Genomic DNA, 20,211 nt, shown 5'->3' with positions numbered 1-20,211 from the left:
AAAAGGGGAAGTGTGGCGCTATAATCTGGCAGATTTACAGCTGTGTTTATTGCAGGTGTTTATTACTATGTATTTTCCCTGACTAATAAAGTTTAATTGGACTATAAATATGGTTGTTTGATTATAGTAAAGTAAAAAAAAAAAAGAATGCACAACCATAACGAAGCAAAGGACTACGGTCCCCCTGATTGGACAAAAATCGCAGCAGTCGACCTGCTCTGTGGTCCCATGTGCGTTTGTTTGTGTTGTTAATGGACTCTTTCTGGGTGGCCCTGTCAAGATAGTACAAAGCTCTGTAAATCCAGTTAGCACCATCCATCCCCTCCCCCGACTCCAACCTATCTGTATTTCAGGACACCTGCTGCCCTTCAGTCGGCCCTGACGTAACGACACCACCCAGGGTTCTGTTTATGCTCTAGAACAACAAGTTCTATGTATTGGAGGAAGGATCCCATAATTTTGCTGGATGGGACCTTTCAGCTAACAGGTCTGCTTCAGAAAACTGTGGAAGTCCAGTAAACCCCCCCCCCACAACACCAGTCTCTGTCCCGCCTAGTTTGGAGGCTATCTGCTGTCCATCAACACCTCCCCCGCCTACACCAGCAATCACCAAAATAGTCTGACAAGGAGAAGGTGTTGTAGGAACCAGCTGTAACTGGGTCCCACTGACACCGGATTTAGACGACAGCCCATCGTTTAGCGGTTGGAAGGCATTTCCAACATTTCTTTCCAATCAGTAGTTGTCACATGGTTGCTAAAAGGAAAGCGCAGTGATTTCAGATAATGCTGCAGCTGCAGGTCACATCTGGAGCATTAGCGAGAACATCAGCCTCCAGCCGGAGCTCTGTTGACCCCAGAGCTTGGGTGGATGTGTGGTCTTTGGGATCAAACGGGGACAGGCTTGTAATTAGCATCCCACATCCATCATGCCCTCGGCGTGGAGAGGACGGGATCGCTGCATTAGAAGGTCTGAGCTTCAGTTTCTGAGGTTTCAGTTTGGACCATGAAAGCTCTGAGAACTGCAGGAATAGATTAGGTCACTTTTTAATGAAAAAAATGCTGTTTTAAGGCTAAAGTTTCAGTTATTTTACTAATCTGAGCTGGTGTGATAACATGGCAGGAATGAGCAAATGCTGCTGCCTTTTAAAGCAAGGTCTGTAAACAGAATCTCTCTGCATCCATAACAGGTTTAATGGCAGAAACTCTGAAGGGACGCAGCGTTTTCTAGGTGCCAGGACTGAAAGGAAATACGTCAGCATTAACATAAATAGGGTTGTCAAAAGTAACGATGTCAAAATGCTTTATCTGGATATAAGTACTAAACCCAAGTCTCATTCGCATAATTTTGCTGCTTTTAATTTATCACAAAAAAAGTAAAATTAACTGGTTAATGGTTGTAAAATCGGCCAGATTTAAGCTGTGCAACAGTTGTGACACAAATATTGCTGCTATGAAAATATCATCAACCTAAGCTTTTCATTGCTTAGGTGGTTTTCAGGAACTAAAAGTATGGAGCTAAACTGTGAATATAAATAAAAATTGGAATTTGAGAAATCTTTTTCATTCTAAGAAGATTTGAAACTGCAAAGTGAAAATGAAAAAAAAAAGATAAAACAAACAAAAAAACTAAATTAAAAACTGAAAAAAATGTTTAAAAGTACTATACAGATTCAGTACAATTTAGTTTATTTCTATAGTGCTAATTAACAACACATTTCATCTCAAGGAACTTTACAGTTCACCAGATCATCCAGTCACGACAGCTTAGATCACGACAGGGGGTTGCATTCAGGAACGTTTGGAAATGGATAATGTTTTTACAACATAACCAATATTCTATGTTTGATGTAACCGGTTTAAGAAACATGCTTCACTGTCCACACAGAGGGGGCACCAGTTTCAAGCTGAGAGAAAAAAAATAATATTGGAATATAAAAAGTAATCAAAATGTTTTTGTTTTAAAATTTGGTTTTTTTTTGTTTCTAAAATACTATTTAGCTAGATTTTTTAAAGATTTTTTTTTTCCATTTGAAACAAATGTTTTTGAACAAACTTGGCCCAAACGCAGCTCCATATAGGGTAGTTTTTCTTCCCATGTTTAGCAAAGTGTTCAAACTCCACACTGCCTTACATTTGCTCATCGAAATGCGAGACCATGAAGAAACGGATTAGATAGAACCTAAACATTTTATAAAAGTCAGATTTACACATTTAATGAGAGGAATATGAAAAACTACCCTCTATAAGTTTATGAGGATCATAGAAGTCTGGGTTTGTCCCGCCTCTTTTAACTTCACACACCCTGCACCTGTTTACACACCATGGCGCGCCTCTGTAACTGAGCACGTTAAAATGAAAGAGTGGACCCTTGAAAAGAGATGTTTTCTATCTTTTTTTTATTTTGTCATGGATGGATTGTGCTGGGCAGGGCCTTAGTTACAGGCTGGCATTAACAGTCATTGATCTTTGTGTACACGTGTGGAAAGAGTTGTCACCAAAAGTTCCTACACCCATGCATTTACCTCCCCTTGGCAACTCTCACTCACTGGTTGCTCGTCGGGCCGCTGCAGCCTGACAAACATTCTGGTGCCTGCCGCACGCCTATAATTAAGATTTAAGTTAGGCCATAAATGTGGCTAGGCCTTTTTTTTTTCATTTTTTCATTTTTAACATCTTATGGAATATCTTAATCGAAGCATCTGTATGACAGAAAGTTAGGAAAAGTCCCCGCTCGCCTCAGAGGGCTAAGCTAACAGGTTTGCTGTGAGGATGAGGAGTCACTGTTGGGGTTTACATTAATGCTTGAAATAGATATTTGTGTCCTTTTTTGTTTTTATACTCATGAATTCTTTGAGTTTTGTTCAGTGACCTTGTTAGAAATCTTCGAACTAAGGAAAAACTCTAACAGTAATTTTATGGATTGTATATGAAGTGCAGGGGCGCCACCAAGAATTTGGGGCCCAATAAAAGACATCCATATCGTCGATGTCTTCCACACGGCACATTACGTTATTACAAGCGGTTCAGACCGGAGGTGGTGACGGGTTTCTTGCTCATATCTATCAATCTGGGGGTTCTGGAATGAAAAAAGGCTGAATTTATGCTGAAGACAATTTTTATAGATTGATTATCAGGAACCACAGAGTTAAAGATAAATGTACAAATCTGATTATAAATCGGCGTATTTGAAGGGAATTTTGGTTCCTTTTTCAGTATTTGAATACATTTAAAGGAAAAGTCCGGTCAGCAAGGAATAACCAATGGATCATTATCTATACCTAAAATGAATATGTTTGCGGTGATTCAATGAATATAGCGTTAATCAGTAAAATAATTAAAATAATAATTTTTGTCATGATCACTGAGTCTGGGAGCGGCCATTTTCGCCCCAATATAGTAACGCCTCACTACTGACATCTTCCAGCAGTGATCACGGTGCGGTAAGCCTAGCGCCATTCTCCCCGCTTTACAAGCAGAATCAATGGGAACTACTAGACACATCTGCAATCAACAACAATTATTGAAGATTTCCAGAGAACTTCAACATTGAAATTCACCAGAGCTATAGTGAAACTGACAATGCCCACGTGCATGGCAGCTGGATGTTGGAATACATTGGGTAGAAGTGGAAAAAAAAAAGAGGTATATCTCCTTTCTGATTCCTGATCCTCTACGGACGGGTTCGTTGTTGGATTGCCAACTTGAAGAGGGAGGAAGAAACGCGTAATTTGTAGCCAACATTTGGAAGAAGAATGTTTTGTAGATGACTTTGATAATAGCGCGTTGTGACAAACACCAGATACAGCACTGGGACTTGATCAACAGCCGATACTGCACTGTGACGTCACAAACTAGTAGGTGGCAGTAGTGTTCTTTGAAAAACATGGATGCCTCCAGTAAAGCACATTCAAATGAAAATTACTCTTAATTTAAAACACTCATCGTTTATTGAACAGTATGGAATAATTTCATATTTAAAGTATTTTCAGAAGTTTTAATTTTGAAATTGACTAGACTTCTCCTTTTAAAGGACTTGGAAGAGGAATCCCATTAAGCACACAGTAGCTACCACTATATTCTTCTTGTTAAAGAAGCAGATGTTTCATTAGATGTTTTATGTTTTCCATTCATCCGCTGACAGAAACTGCCTTGCATTGATTGCTGACACTCGCTTCCCTCGGTATCGGTCAGCTCTGTACCTCCGCTGATTTTAACATTGCTGCGGACTTCTGGAGCTCAGGGGGTAACATGAGGCAGGCTTTTATTCCTCGCTGCCCGATCGGGACCATTAACAGGGTTTATCTGCCATCTCTCCCTGGAAACATGAGCAGATCCAGACATCTGGTTCAAGCCAGGTGGCTTCAAGGAACAAAAGTTCCTTTCTGCTCTCAGTTCATTCTGACTATTTTAATATTTCCATGACACATAAACCAAAGAGCCTGTCCTCATTCTGGCTTTATTAATGCTGGGGTAATGAGATATCCAGCGCAGCAATAATAACATAAATCAAGATAATCATTCTTCTATTGTGAGATGAAACCTCCATCCCTCTATAATTGAGGGTTTAGATTGGAGCTGATTTCAGTTATTCTCCCAGCAACCACTGGGACACTTCAAGGGTTGGTTTTCAGTAAGTTGATCAGACCTGTTATGAATAAACTATAACTTAAACAAGGTGTTATGTGAGCCATGATTAGCCCCACTGCACCTTCTCACTTGGTGTCCCCTCTAATGTGGAAGCTGACCGAAACTTCTCACCAAAGTGTCCAACAGTAAGACACTGAAACTTGGATTTTAGTCATAATCCGCGTCATCATACAGAAAAGCTTTATGGATAAAACACAGCGTTGAATAAGGAATGGATTCAATTGTTTTAACTTAAACCAGAAGCTGTGCAGACTGGATCCACACATCCCAGCAGTTCTGAAAATTCTTGGCTTTCCTTGTGGAACCAAACAAACTTTTCATTCATTGTTTTAAAAGCACCCCAAAGATTTTTTTTGTAACAGATTATATGGGTGACTACATTGGCCACCATAAATTGTTTATTGCTACATTTTTAATCAAGTTGATTACAGGGTGCAATTAATTATTCACTTTTTAATAAAAGCCATATATCCACAATTCAAAAAACCCATTATTAATGTTAGAAGAAGTGTAAGCAGTGCATGGACATTAATTAGGGATGAGTCTTTAAATACAGTACTGTATACAGTACTCCCAATAGGAGCTTAACTTTTGTTCTAAGGGGATGTTTAATTTCTAAAACTGACAGCAGAACTGTGCATAAAGCATTGCCTTTCAGAGCTGAACATTGGTTTAAAACACAGAGGAAATGTTTTTTTCCTTTGGCTACTTACTAAAACGAATAATCCATGTTCCAATCTGTTTTATCAGGAAATTTACGTTTTTAGACGTGGACTTACTAAAGCCAGGCATACACTGTACAATATTTTCAATGGTTGAACTCAGCTACAGCTCAAACCGTACGACAAATCCACTGGGTTTAAAAATTCACAACTCACGATGTATGCTCTGACACTGTACGGCCCGATGTTCTGATGCTATCTAACTGCTCACGATGTACGTCCAAAAACCACACGTCGGACTCCGATGTGTGTTTTTTGGCCGTACATCGGACATACAGTCCGATCTCCGCCGAGAGATGGCAGTGATCGGACTCGACGGTCCGGAAGAAGAGGAATTAGCTTGTTTGCCCCAGCGCACTACAAAAGGTTCTGCTAAATCGGCTCGTAGCTCTGCCTCAACAGCACGATTTGCTCACAAAAAGCTTTACAAGGGCTGACTGAATATCAAACATGTTTGATTTTCACCCGACCTTACGATTCCTGATCAGGAAGTGGTTGTGAGGGGCTGATCGAACTTCATTACCCTCTGTTTACTGCACGACGCAGGACACACAATCAAGCTGAAACTCTGCTTTATCCAAAAAGTTATCAGTCCGATGACCGAAAAAAATTTGATTGACAGTTGATAAATGATTGGCTGAATTTAAGTATACAAGCTGACATATAACTAACTGGCCTGCATAAGATAACGGAATAAAAATACAGATTTTAAGACAGAAAATATTATTATTAAAGTTAAAGTTTCAGTTTCACCTGATATAATTCTGTAAAATATCTTCCTTGGATGCTTTGGCTATTCAGTTATAAATTAATTATAAATTAATTAATTAAAAAAAATCTACAGATTAATCAGTTAGCAAAATAATAGTTGCACCCCTAGTTTTGGATTCAACTACTTATAGATTTTCTTTTTGTAGAAATGTTTTATATGATCTTTTAGCCAAGATTCTGATGTTTCTCTGGATTCCACGGATGTATGTGTTTAACCAAGGAAGCCTGAAGTAACTCAGCGAAAAAAAGTGAAACTGTGCTCTGCTACTGTAGGGTGGGGTACCAGAACATGAACACTGCTGCTGTTGAGTCACAGAAACAGGGTTGAAACCCAGCCACCATTAGTAGACTAGATAGAGGGATACATTTTGGCAAAGATCCTTCCTGCTGGGAGCTGCCAGCTGCCACATGTTGGCACTCGTCAAATGTTCCTTCAGGCATTTCTTCATGCGAACATGAAAGTTTGCTTCCTCATTCGCTCCAGGAACAGTTCTTTGTAAAAACATCCAGAAACTTGTTTTGTTTTTATAACTAAATACCTGAACCAAGAGAAGTTTCATTTGAAAATTCCTAGTGGATTTAATCATTCAAAATTGAGTTCAAAAGATTTGATTTAATTGTGGTGTTGGATGGATGGACGGATGGATTGACGGACAGGCGGATGGATTGACTGATGGATGGATGGATGACAGACGGACGGATGAATTGACCGATGGAGGGATGGATGAATGGACATATGGATGGATTGATGGACGGGCGGACGACTGGAAGGACAGTATGTGTGGATGGACTACCTGATTGATTGATGGACGGACGGATGTATTGGCGAACGGACGGATGGATTGTGAGACAGATGGTTGGAGGGATGGATGAGTGGAAGGACTGCTGGATTGATTAGACAGACAGACGGATGGATAGATAGATAGATGGACGGATGGATAGATGAATGGATGGACGGACTGCTTGATTGATTGACAGATGGATGAATGGATGGATGGATAGAGGGATGGATTGATGGACAGAGAGATGGAGGGATGGATGAACGGATGGATGGGCGGAAAGATAGATTGAGGCACCAGGTGGTTGGATGGATGATCGGTCTAGACCAGGGACCACCAACTTTTTAAGGCTGAGGGCCACTTCAAAGAGTACTGAGTCATAGGAAGGGCTACCAATACTGACCTATGAACTGCAAAGGTCAGAGGTCACCTGAACTCTGTACGTTTTAAACACATTTTTATTGTTTCTTTTAATTTCTAATTTTCTTCTAGACATTTTCTTTTCGAAATCTCTATAAATACTTAAATGCCATATATCATTAATATGATGAAATGCTCTATTAATGAGCAACAGAATACAACAATATTTCAAATTTAGCCCACTGGTGATTTGTTCTATTTTCAGAAGTTTCTTGAGGGCACCCCATGTAGCCCTTGAGGGCCCCTTGGTGGCTGCTGGCACAGCATTGGTGACCCCTGGTCTAGATGGACCTTCCTGCTGTGTACATCGCTTTCCTTCTTGCCTGAGCTCTTCCCGATGCTCCCGTCCTTCATGTAGTCCTGATGATGGACCAACCCAGACAGCAGCAGCATCCAGAACTCACATACCCATCTTGTTAACTGGATTTGCTGCAGTTACTTATGAGTCTTGTCTCGTTTTCACTATGAAAACACTGTTTGCTTATTATTTGCTTCAGCTACATGACCCATTGAACCAAATGAATCTCCAAAGATCTGCGTAACCTTTAAGGAACTTCCAATGTGTCTCAGAAACCTCTGGAGAAGGGATTACACCAACTGGTGGCTGTGGCCAATCGGATGGTTGCTGCTACACCTTGATGTGCCCCTGGGCAAGACATTTAACCTGAAGTTTCTTTCCAACCATTGTTTTTTAGATAGGGTCTGTGTTCGAGCACTTTGAGTGGCGCCATGACATTAATTTAGACCATTTATTATTTTATGGTCATCAATGATAAATTTCCTCTTTAATAGCCTCTTTAAATGTGCATATATAGATCTTTAAGAGTCATATGATCATCCAGCAACATTTTAATAATTAATAATGCAAACTAAATGAAGTAAATCAAAGCTCTTTTCTGTCTCGTTTGGCCTCCTGGCAGGTCAGAGCGTGTTCCTTATATAGATAAAGTCACATGATGTCCTGATGCCAAACAAACACATCGATAGCAGAGCGACAGTGGAACCTCCTGTGCGAGAAGCTTTTCCTACAGTGGAAAATTAGTTGCACACACGGCTACTGTTTACCAGAGGGCCAATTGCAGCAACAGCATTATGCTGCCTCCAATTAAATTTGGAGGGGGGGGGGCTAGCTCATTGTCCTGCAGATTAAAACCATCCAGGATCTCTGGGAGGCCTCTGACCCTGACGGTGGAGCTGCCGTACTCTCACCATCTGCTCAGTCGGAGCCAGCCTGAAGCCAAGCGTTTCATCCTGCTGGCTGGTCCGTCTTTTGATAAGTTATTCAGCTTTAAAGTGTTATTAAATAAATACATGAAGTAGTTTCTTATCCTAATGTAGTTAGATTCTTTTAGTCTTTTCTTTAATTCCCTTCATGTAATTTAATTTTTTTTCTGCAGCATGATGTGCTTACTTCGTTTTTTAGAACTTTCAAAGATTGTTGGGAGTTTTGTATTTAGGTCTAAGCTACTCAGTGATTAATGTCGTAGGGAAGTCATATTGAAATGTCAAATAGTTGTGGCTGAAACATGTATATAAATGTACTCTTTATCAGACGATATTGTCCCAAAATTAAGGGAATTTCTATTTAAAAATAAATAATAATAATATTTTTTGTCTCAAAAATTTTTTTTCTTTATTTTATGTAGGCCAGTTAGTTGCCTGAACACCTAAATTCGGCCATATATCAACGGTCATCTGTCAATCAAATTTTTTCAGCCGTAGCATCTTGATTCAAATGTCGCAGCTAATAGATGCAACAGTTGAAATAAAAATCATTTACTTTACCATCTTCAGCAGGTGTAGAGCTAACAGAACTGGCAGCGTTGCGAGGCAAGGGCTCAAACATGTACGGCTGTAAGCCTTCTACACCAAACCAAGCTTCTGCCGCCCTGGCGTCCTCTTCCACAACATCTTCCTCCCAGCTTTCCTCCTCTCAATAAAAAATGGATGATGGAGGAGACTCATCCACGACCTCCGACACTAAACTCTCCTCCTCTTGCATGTTTCCTCTGTCCATAGCGTTCCTTGACAGTGTCGTTTCTAAGTCACCAATGTAGTGCTACTTGGTCCCAATGGAATTTCCCATTGGAACCTACTAGCACTGAGTTGCTAACTGGTTAGCAAGATGCTTCCGACAAACTGGCCACAACCAAAATTGCTTGCAAACCTTCCGCCACAACAACCCCGCCCCCGTGATAAATGACCAATCACATTCACTTTATTCATTTGTGTAAAGTCGTGCACCACTCGGGAGAAACATGTTTGCATAAGATGAATACAAGGATTAATTACAAATCTTAGATTTCTCCATATTTTTTGACTTTAGACTCTAGAAATTTGGACCTCCGCTGATACATTTTGTATTTACTGGTGTCTTACCTCATTCGATCGTCCCCAAATAATGAGCTGCACATATTAGGGGATCAGTTGGACTAATATCAAATAATAATAAGTAGATCCCTACTGCTAACCACTCAACATTTGTCCTTATTAAACTAAATAGATTTTATTTTTCCAACCAACTGTGCGTAAAAATAAAGAAAAGCTTCCTAGAATACTCCCCCTCTCTCTTCCCAGATATTTGCCATTTCGCCGTTAGAAAGAACTGACACTGGATTAAATGGTGTGAAGAAATGAAACTAATGACTGTAAGTGTGAGGCTGAAGGCTAACGGCTGTGAAGCAGCGGGGGAGACCCAGGAGAACATCGTGACCAGCTGAAGGCCCCGCTGGGTGCCGTCTGGATTAAAACAGAAAACAACACTTTTACACTCAGCCTTCCCTAAATTCATTGTGAAACTTTTAAACACATTTCTTTCAAATCTAATAATGGAGGTTGTGTGTAGCTAGAGTTTCTGCAGACATTATTCAACATTGTTTCATGGATCACAGCTTCCAGTAAGTCCTCCACATGGACAAAGGTCATGGGTAGGAATTTGGCTGCAGAGCCGCGGCCAAAAGGTGCTCGCAGCCGTTATGTCAGCCTCTCTCTGATTGGCTGAACGGCAGCTTCGGCCGTCACTAACCGTCCATCATCAGGCGGCTTTGACTTGGTGTTGACCGGCGCTTTAGAGCAAACACAGCTGTTAACGTCAGCTTCCCAACGGGGATTAAACACGCAGCTGCAGCCTGAACGGGCCGGAGTACGGAGCTAAGTTAGGGCCAAAATGTTTGTTAGAAAAAAGTGTTTAAACTGAAAAAAGAATAAATTGAAACACAGAAATTAAGAGAAATAATTTTTAAACTAAAAATGAAAATTTAAAATTAATTGATTATTTTAAATAAGATAACCTGCTTTTTTTTTTTTTTACTATTTGAGCAGTTAGTGTGCCCAGGACACAAAACTCTGGGGTCTGAGAGGTCTTTTGCAAACATGTCAGAAACAAAGAAATGATGAACCTGTTAAAGAAAGACGTCCTCATGATGGCTTTAAAGATTAGAAAAACAATGTATGGGTTGATGAGAATGCTCTGAACTGTTTATTAGCAGGAATATCAGATAAGTCTGCTTGGTCAAAGGGATCTGTAGAGCAGTTGTCTGGAGGGTCGGTGTACCTCCCTCAGCTTGTAGCTGTGGCCCTTGGATCCAAACATTAGCCAGGCTCTGCTAACGAGCTTATAATGGAGTCATATGAATCACAGAGCTGCAGGAATAAGGCCAACCTTTCCTGTTATGAAGAAAAATTTGTTCCAAGATTATTATTGAAAGCAAAGAACATGTTTTATTTAAAAGTACCGTTTTTGTTTTTTTTTTTTTTTTTTTCCAAAATGTTGGGGGAAACGGATTTTTATCTACCAGTAAGTCTGCTCTGCCTGGATGGTAGCAACAGCATTTCTATCGGTCTGTGCACAGACCACCAGGATTAACTGAGAGGGAAATCTACAAAACTTATATTTATATGATCTGAAAGTCGTTCCCCCAAAATGTGAAAAAATAAAACATGAAAATAGATTAAAAATACAATCTGAAATTTTAAAAAAAAAATGAAGCCTAAAGAGAGTGGGAAAAAATTGAAAAAACACCCCCCAAAAATATTGGTTGAACTTTTACATATTATAAATTACTCTCCCTATAATATTGGAGCAGATTTCTCTCCATACCCTGTCAGGGGAGCTGATAAAGTCCATCTTTAAGTTATTTTTCCTGCTGTAGCTCATGAATCCTCTTGTCTGGGGGCATCTGGGACTGAAATGGTTCCCAGTCCCCCATCATACATGCAGCTTGTGATGTCAGAACAGTTCTAACCATAAACTCTCTTCTGTCTTTCCAGATGCAGCAACTCTTCTATGAGAACTACGAACCGAACAAGAAGGGCTACATACGGGACCTCCACAACAGCAAGATCCATCGGGCCATCACCCTCCACCCCAACAAGAACCCCCCCTACCAGTACCGCCTGCACAGCTACCTGCTCAGTCGAAAGATCGCAGATCTGCGCCACAGAACCATCCAGCTGCATCGGGAGATCGTCCAGATGGGGCGCTACGGAGCAGCTGAGCCCAACAAGGAGGACTTGCAGCTGGGCATCCCTCCTTCCTTCATGCGCTTCCATCCCCACCTGAGAGAGGAGGTCCTGGAGTGGGAGTTTCTGACGGGGAAGTACCTGTTCTCGTCGTCGGACAGCCAGCCGCCGCGCCGCGGGATGGACTCCTCTCAGAGGCAGGCCCTGGATGACATCATCATGCAAGTCATGGAGATGATCAACGCCAACGCAAAGACGCGAGGCCGGGTCATCGATTTCAAGGAGATCCAGTACGGCTACCGAAGGGTGAACCCGCTCTACGGAGCAGAATACGTTCTGGACCTGCTGCTGCTTTACAAGAAGCATAAAGGGAAGACCATGACGGTTCCGGTCAGGAGGCACGCTTACCTGCAGCAGACGTTCAGCCAGATCCAGTTCAGGGAGGAGGAGGAGATGGACGCCATGGTGCTAGCGAGCCACATCAACCAGGAGTCCGACTCGCTGTCCTTCCTGTCCAACTCCCTGAAAATGCTGGTGCCTTTCAAGCTGAGCAATTTGGGCCAGGACCAGAGGGAGCCCAAAGAGAGCAAAGTCAACATCCTGGTGCCGCTCTCGGGCCGCTATGACATCTTCGTGCGCTTCATGGCGAACTTTGAGAAAGTCTGTCTGATCCCCAACCTGAACGTGAAGCTGCTGATTCTGCTGTTCAGCACCGACAACAACGCCGATCGGGTGAAGCAGGTGGAGCTGATGAGGGAGTACCACATGAAGTATCCCCGCGCCGACATGGAGATCAAACCCGTGGCCGGCTCCTTTTCCCGGGCTCTGGCTCTGGAGGTGGGCTCTCTGCACTTCTCCAACGATTCCCTGCTCTTCTACTGCGACGTTGACCTGCTGTTCTCCAGCGACTTCCTGAAGCGATGTCGGACCAACGCCGCCCTGGGAGAGCAGGCTTACTTCCCCATCATCTTCAGCCAGTACGACCCAAAGATAGTGTTCTCCGGAAAGGTCCCGAGCAACAACCATTATGTCTTCACCTCCAAGACGGGCTTGTGGAGGACCTATGGTTTCGGGATCGTCTGCGTCTATAAGGGGGATCTGGTCCGAGCCGGGGGCTTCGACACCTCCATACAGGGCTGGGGTCTAGAGGACGTCGACCTTTATAATAAATTTGTCCAGTCGGGAATCCGGCTGTTCAGAAGCACCGACACAGGGATAGTACACGTCCACCACCCGGTCATATGTGACCCCAACCTGGAGGCGAAGCAGTTCAAGATGTGCCTGGGCTCCAAAGCCTCGTCGTACGGCTCCACCCAGCAGCTCTCTGAGCTCTGGCTGGAGAAGAACGACCACGGCTTCCGGAGGCTGGCCAGCAGCAACGCCTCGGTCAGGACAGCATAATGAAATCTACGCCTTCTGCTTTACGGCTCCCTCCTTTTTTTAATTTATTTTATGGCAAAGAAAAAGGATTTCCTGTTGAAATAGTTTGAGGTTTTGTGATGACAGGACTCGATGGAAACGGGCGGGGCAGCGGCGGTTCTTTCTCTGCACCTCAGTGAAGTACACGGTCTTGCTCTCCAAATACTCTGTCAGGTGTGTTTGTGTGTACTTTACAGACCAGAGTACTTGGAGCAGAATGCCCCTCCTGATTGGAATGTTTACACAAGGCCGTGCCTGGACGTGGTCCGATCAGCGCTTGGCGAAAAAAACCAAGGAGCCCTTCAGTTAGACGTCTTTTTACCTGGTTTCCTTTTTGTTCATGTTTTTTTTGTTTTAGATGTTACACCATCACTGTTTCCCCCGCCCCACCCCCCTTTTTTAAATATATATCTGTCATTTTTTATGGTTATTTTTTTAAACCCTCCTGCTGGATTTGATATCTGCAATTCACTATTTGTTGTCTAATTTATTGAATTTGCAGACTCAGTTTTCTACCTTCTGATTTTTTTGAACAGTGTATATTAAAAAGATTGTATAACCGCATCAGTAGTTGTGAAATAGCCTTTTTTGTTTCTTCTTCTTTGCGTATCTATTTTTGAAAATTGTCACCAAAGAGTTCTGCAGTCTGCTTTAGACGTCATGTTGCCTGTGTGAGTGTGTGGGTGTGTGTGTGTGGGCAGCGTGCTGCAGGTGTAAACATGGAGCTCAAATAAGTCTCCCTCCTGTCACGGGCCTTCCTAACGGACTGAACCGAAGGCCTCAGGTCAGCAGAAAAGGGGAGCAGAGCTCTGGTCGGCCATCTTGGTCGCATGCTGCCGTTCCTTTTTATAAAAGACTTCTTTGTTGGAATAAAGTGTTGTTTCTTGTTGCTGCCTGTGTGGGCGTGTCTGCAGTTTCTGTTCTGTTGCAATAAGAAATAAAGGCCAACGTTTGATCTTGTTTTCATGACTGTCGTCAGTCCCCCTAATTCTGTCGTTCCATGAATACCTAATGAGGATGGATGTGTGGGAAAAAAGCAGCTGAAGCTCCCTGCTTTTCCTTCGGAGGAATCCCGCCTCGGGGACATTCCTCTGATCTCAGCACTTAATAGCCTGGGATCATTTTTACCACAAGGTCTGTATGCAAACACTCCAGAACATTTTTTCCTTCTGCGTTTATTGAAAATGTAAATCATGTTGAACTGTGGCTGAGGGGTGGTGAGGGGGCTGTGGTTAAATGAAAGGGTGAAGCAGGGGCAGCTCAAAGAACTATTGTATTTTATTTTATTGTGCTAAAAGAAACGATGATTGGGTCCATACTCTTCTGAGCAATAGAATAAAATAAGTCGTCTGTATGTCCTCCCGCAGCCTAAGCCTATAGCAGCATAACTGTAGAAATAGTTATGCTGTGTTGACCTTATGCTGCTGGAGGACATTTAACTTCATTTTAATGAACACTAGGCTGATAAGACCAGAACCTTAGCTCCAGCCTCAGCTAGCGATAGGCAGACTTAGCCTTGTGTTTTTATTGTCTTGTTGGAATATCCAGGCATATCACAAGGTGATGAGTCAGCCATTTTTCCCCCCCTCATAACTCTGATCAATGCCAGGCAATTTAGTTCTGTATAGTTCACACACCCTTGAGTGATACCATCAGCAGAATACAGTAAATAATGTAGATGATCAGATGGGAAAATAAACAGAATTGATTGTATAACAATGACTCAAATGTTTAATTATTAGTGGAGCATCATCATCTTCAAGCTTCCAGTCCCATGATCACAAATTAGGGAAACACATTTCTCTACATGGATATCTGTTCCTCCGTCTCTGCGATGCTCCATTTTAGAAAAAGGAAAGAATCAGATGCCAAAAATTAAATTAAATATTTGATCATTGTTCCTTCTTTTCTTTTTTGGGGGATTGTAATGAATCAAAAGGGGATGAATTGGAAACTTTTTAACTTATTCAGAAAAAATATTTCCCTCATAATTCCCACTTAATTTGGGCGGAATGAGCTGCCAGTGTGAGTGATTAGGCAACACCTTTTACGCTAATTCCTGCTTTGGGAAGTGGCGGCCTAGTGGTTTGGACAATGCGCTTGGAATCCTGAGTTCAAGCCCCACTCCCATGAAGTACCATTCTGGGTCCCTGAGCAAGACCCTTAACCCCCGCACTGCTCCCAGGGCAGCCCACTGCATCCCCAAGATACGGAAGAGGATTAGGGTCACTAATTAATAGATTTTTAAATATTATTTCAGTTCAATATGGGAAAAAAGTCAGAATTCTGACTTTTTTTTTGTCAGAATTCTGGCTTTAATCTCTGAATTCTGAAAGCTAACAAACATATTAGCATCAAGCCGTAGTCATGACTGTTTTAGAGACTATCTCTCTCTTTTTAATCACCTTCTGCTCTTCCATTAATGAAATAGCATCACCAGGGTCCCCTTGGGTACGTAAAAAAATCCCAAATTCCCTCATTTTCCACCAATGTGTTACTGACCCTCCCAAACAACTTACATGTTTGTCAGTGAAGCTGGGTGCTCCCACATCTCTTCCTTCATGGTGCCCATCTACATTAAGATCCAAAATTCTGCGATTAAAGTCAGAATTCTGACTTTTTTTCCCATTTTATACTGAATTCAAATTTTAAAATCTGTTAACTTTTATTTTTTCAGGGGCCCTAATCCTCTTCCGTACCAAGGGGATGGATTAAATGAAGAGTTATTGTTGCTCTATGCTTGTGAAAAGCAATAGAAAAAATAATTTGTTTAATCCATGTAACATTGTAATTTTATATTCCCTCCAAAAAATAAGTTTCTAAACAATTTCAAAAAACAAATTGGCCAAAGAGTCTGCTCCTTCATGATCCAACATTTTTAATCTAAGGCTATCTAAATACAATTTTATAGGAGCAAATGCGGCACAACTTTGAAGGAGACTAATTCTAATGGTTTAATATTGTGTCTACAATAAGGAATTAGTTGCAGACCCCAGGATTAGAGAACTGCGTGTTTAAGTCACGACTATCTAAAGAATGACATATTTAATATCTAAAAAATGGACGAATTATTGAATAATAAATATCTGAAGAAGTTAATGTTGAGTTAATAAATCTGTGAGGAAGTGGATATTAAAACACCCTTTATCTGGGTAGCCGTTATCAGACAAACTCACAATGCGAATGATCTTTTCAGAGATTCGGAGCATGTTTGCAGAACATCCTAGTTTCCCTGCAGCCATTGTTTTCCGCCTGGTAACAGCAGGCCTATCAGCCCACAGCCAGCTGCTCCACCCACTCTGGCTCTCATGTTTACTAAGCCAAACTCGGGGGTTTCCTTTAACTGTTTGTCATTTTGTGTTATTTTTCTTTTCCACTGATAAAGATTATAGAACATACAACGATTATGTAAATGTCAAAACTTGCTAAACAGGTTAGACATGCAAGTAAAGATAGTTTACCAGGAAGATGTTAAAAAGAAGCAACACCTTGCTCTTACTGTATCCTTCCTCTGCTGTTTACTTCCTGGCTGCTCCATTTTTTAAATTGACCTGATGATCAACGATCAGAAAAGGTGATCATCAGATGATTTACCGGTAGCTATACATTCTTGCTTTATGGAGAAAAAAATCACAAGTTACAACTAATGCTGACTGACAAGCATAGAGGTAAATCACCACTGTTATCCTGATATGGTTTGGTATCAAAATATTTGGAGGACAATATGATATTCCCTGATATCACAATATCTGACAAGATTAGGATTTAATTCAGTTTAGTCTGGAGTTTATATGATTTGATATCATATGCTCATCCAATAAAATCATTTCTGTCTATACTACAACTTGATATATTTTGAATCCTCCTTCTCACATATAAAGCCTTAAATGGCCAAGCTCCATCTTATATCAAAGATCTGATTGTTCCTTATGTTCCTAACAGAGCACTTCGCTCTCAATCTGCAGGTTTACTAGTGGTTCCTAGAATTTCTAAAAGTAGAATGGGAGGCAGATCTTTTAGTTATCAGGCTCCTCTCCTGTGGAACCGTGAGGCAGACACCCTGTCTACTTTTAAGGCTAGGCTTAAAACTTTTCTTTTTTATAAAGCTTATAGTTAGAGTGGCTCAGGTTATCCTGAGCTATCTCTATAGTTATGCTGCTATAGGCTTAGACTGCTGGAGGACAATTTTCATCATTCTGCTTCATTCCATCTCTATTCTCTTATTCTGCAGGTGCAACATTTGTAGGTTCAACTTCTAACTTTATGCTCTCTCTTCTTTTTCTCATCACAGTAACTTCATCTGGCCTGGTTCTGTTTGCCTTTGAGGTCTTGATCAGAAGATCAGGGGTCCGTTTCATGAAGCAGGTTTACTGAAAAATCGTACGTTTTTCAATCAGAAATATGGCAAACTCTGAGTTTTCCGTTTCATAAAGAGAGTTTCTTCAACCTCTGTTTCAGTCACTGTAGTAACACTCTCCTCAGAACTAAACTGGTCTCTAGCAGGTTTTCTTCAGTAAACTCGGAGCGTCCTCTGTCTCCACTCTCCTTACAGTCGATCACGTTTTATTTACTGATTCAGGTTTTTGTCGTAGTTTTGTGCATAAAAAAATAATAATATTCACCAGCTCCATTAGACACATTAGGTTTTAGAAACAAACATTGAATGTCCATTTGATGAGGATCTTATTAAAGAATTATCAACGTTTCTTCACAGAGAATTAAATATTTATAGGGTGAGGATTCAACTTACAGTAGTTGACAGGGAATGAGATTTATTTGTTTTTGGTTTGTTTGATATGAGCGAGATGCGGATAATTTTATTTTTATTTTGTTATGTTTATAGTACATGAAGAACTTCGTAAATTAATTTTCAGATTACACATAAATAGATTAATTCAGCGGGGGAAAGGAATGACTTTAGCGTTAGGATTAGGATTCATTCGATAACACCCCAAAGAGCCTACTGGCTCAATCCGAAGCCATTATATGGGACTAATATTCACTAACAACAAGCATTTATTGGGACGATAACATACGAAGGGTGGCTGCAAACAGCCACTTAGTATTTACTGTCTAAAAGAAGACTGAATCATCATAAGGAGGAACCCATGAGACAATGAAAATATATCTATTAAAACAATGTTTTTAGACTGCCAAATGATTTCACCTATATAGATACATTGATTCACTACTATTAAAGAAATAAACCCATACTGTTATAATGGTCACAACAGGCTATGGCAAGCTGTTTGATATGTATAAGTTCTACTGAAAATGTATTCCTAATATCTGTAAATAATTTTTTCCTTTTCAAAATGATCATTTCAAACAAAATGACATTATTCACATCTAGAATAAACATTCTAGATGTCTAGAAATGAATTATAGATTTCCATAGTCCCATTGTTACTCCTCAGCATTTGTATTATTTTGACTATGAAGAAATGCATTTCAGATAACATAAATATATATTGTCAAGATGATAAACGTCAAAATGGCCACTTAAAATGTGTAAACATTTCTGGGTATATAGAACTTAATTCTTACTAGTATCATTGTGATTTTTTTTATTTTCTAAAAGAAGAATCTTATTTAGTGATCTAAAAATAGAACAACAGAGAGGATAGTGCTTTTAATAAATGTAACTATGGCCTGCCATAGGGGGTTTAAAATAACTTGCGCATTAATTCAGGCAGCAATATTCTCCTTTACCACCTTCCTCTCCTTCTCAGATGTAGAGCTGTTTCCTTTTTTTTCTTCAAAATCTCTCTTTCCACTTTTGCCTGTTGTCATGGTGACTCATCGATTCGGGGCTCCACTGATAAAGGCTTTTCATACTTGTTACGGAGGTGTTTATCTCTGAGTGGACCTAATTAGAGTCTAATTTAACTAATTCATAGTAGCCATTGTGAAACCGAAACCTCAGAGTTCCTGACTTTAGGCTGGATCGATTTAAAGTAGCGAATTTGAATCTGAGTTTTTTTGTTTGTGTGTTTAATCCAGTTTTCCTTCTAATAATAGCTATAGGCTCCACTTTTACTGTGACTGACTGGATGTGCGCTCTTTCATCCTTTGCCATGACAACCGGCTCAAAACTCATCTGCTTCACTGTTTCTTTCCTAGACAGCCATCTATAGAGGGAGTTTACCATTTCTAACATAGAAAATATTTATAGATCAGCGCTTCTTCGTTCATTTTCTGTGTTGCTTCTTGAACCCACAGAAGGCCACTCACATTGAACCTTGTTCTGCTGGACGTTTCTTCCTGTTGAAACAGAGTTTTTCCTCTCCACTGTCGCTGCATGTGTGCTCAGTGTGAGGGATGGCGGAAGATTCAACAACGCAATGCAAGCAAATGTCTACCGTCTCTACATTCCCATCTAGGAGGTATGAGTCCTACAAAGTCAAAACTGGATGTAATCAGCAGGTTTTCCATGGAAAGAAAACTTGTAAGAAATCTGACTCTACGACTTGATGATTCTGTAAAGTGTCTTGAAATGACACGTTGTGAATCAGCGTCATAGAAATCAACTGAATTAAACTGAACTCAGGCATTCAAATTAAAAAACATATTTTTAATGAATTAATGATAAAAGTTCAAATTCCAACACTGCAACACTGGAGTTATCATATCCTAAAGATGTGTATCAATATTTTCATTTTGATTAAATATACATGGAACATTAACATTTTGTCATGATGTTTTGCAGAAACTCAACCCAGACAGCTTGCAGCTGTTTAGTCTACCATGAATCTCTGCTTTGATATTAAAGGTTTTAAGAGCCGCTGTCTGAAAGCTGAAGCTTAGGACTATATTCTGAGGTGGTGGATGTTTTTTGTTCAACTGTGGGTTGTTCTTTGTTTTTAACACATAGCTTTTTTATTTTATTTAGCTCCAGCCTGTTAGACCTAAATAACTTTTAAAAGACATTTTTCCTGGTCGTACATGTGCAGCTATGTGGAAATGAAAGTGGAAGGACGGCAGTTTAAAAG

At 40.6% G+C, this 20,211-nt stretch overlaps 1 protein-coding gene across 1 annotated transcript in view; it reads left to right on the top strand.

The window, feature by feature from the left end:
* Positions 1-14,397, top strand: part of chsy1 (chondroitin sulfate synthase 1) — a 47,396-nt gene extending 32,999 nt beyond the window's left edge. The window contains exon 3 of the mRNA XM_015378392.1: positions 11,609-14,397. Within this exon, the coding sequence (XP_015233878.1) occupies positions 11,609-13,201 (1,593 nt within the window). The 3' untranslated portion in view covers positions 13,202-14,397. The remainder of the gene's footprint in view (positions 1-11,608) is intronic.
* The last annotated feature ends 5,814 nt before the right edge of the window (positions 14,398-20,211 follow it).

This window comes from Cyprinodon variegatus, unplaced genomic scaffold, assembly GCF_000732505.1.
Source record: "Cyprinodon variegatus isolate N-32 unplaced genomic scaffold, C_variegatus-1.0 Scaffold171, whole genome shotgun sequence".
NCBI classification, from domain to species: Eukaryota; Metazoa; Chordata; class Actinopteri; order Cyprinodontiformes; family Cyprinodontidae; genus Cyprinodon; species Cyprinodon variegatus.
This window is presented reverse-complemented; position numbering and strand designations above follow the sequence as displayed.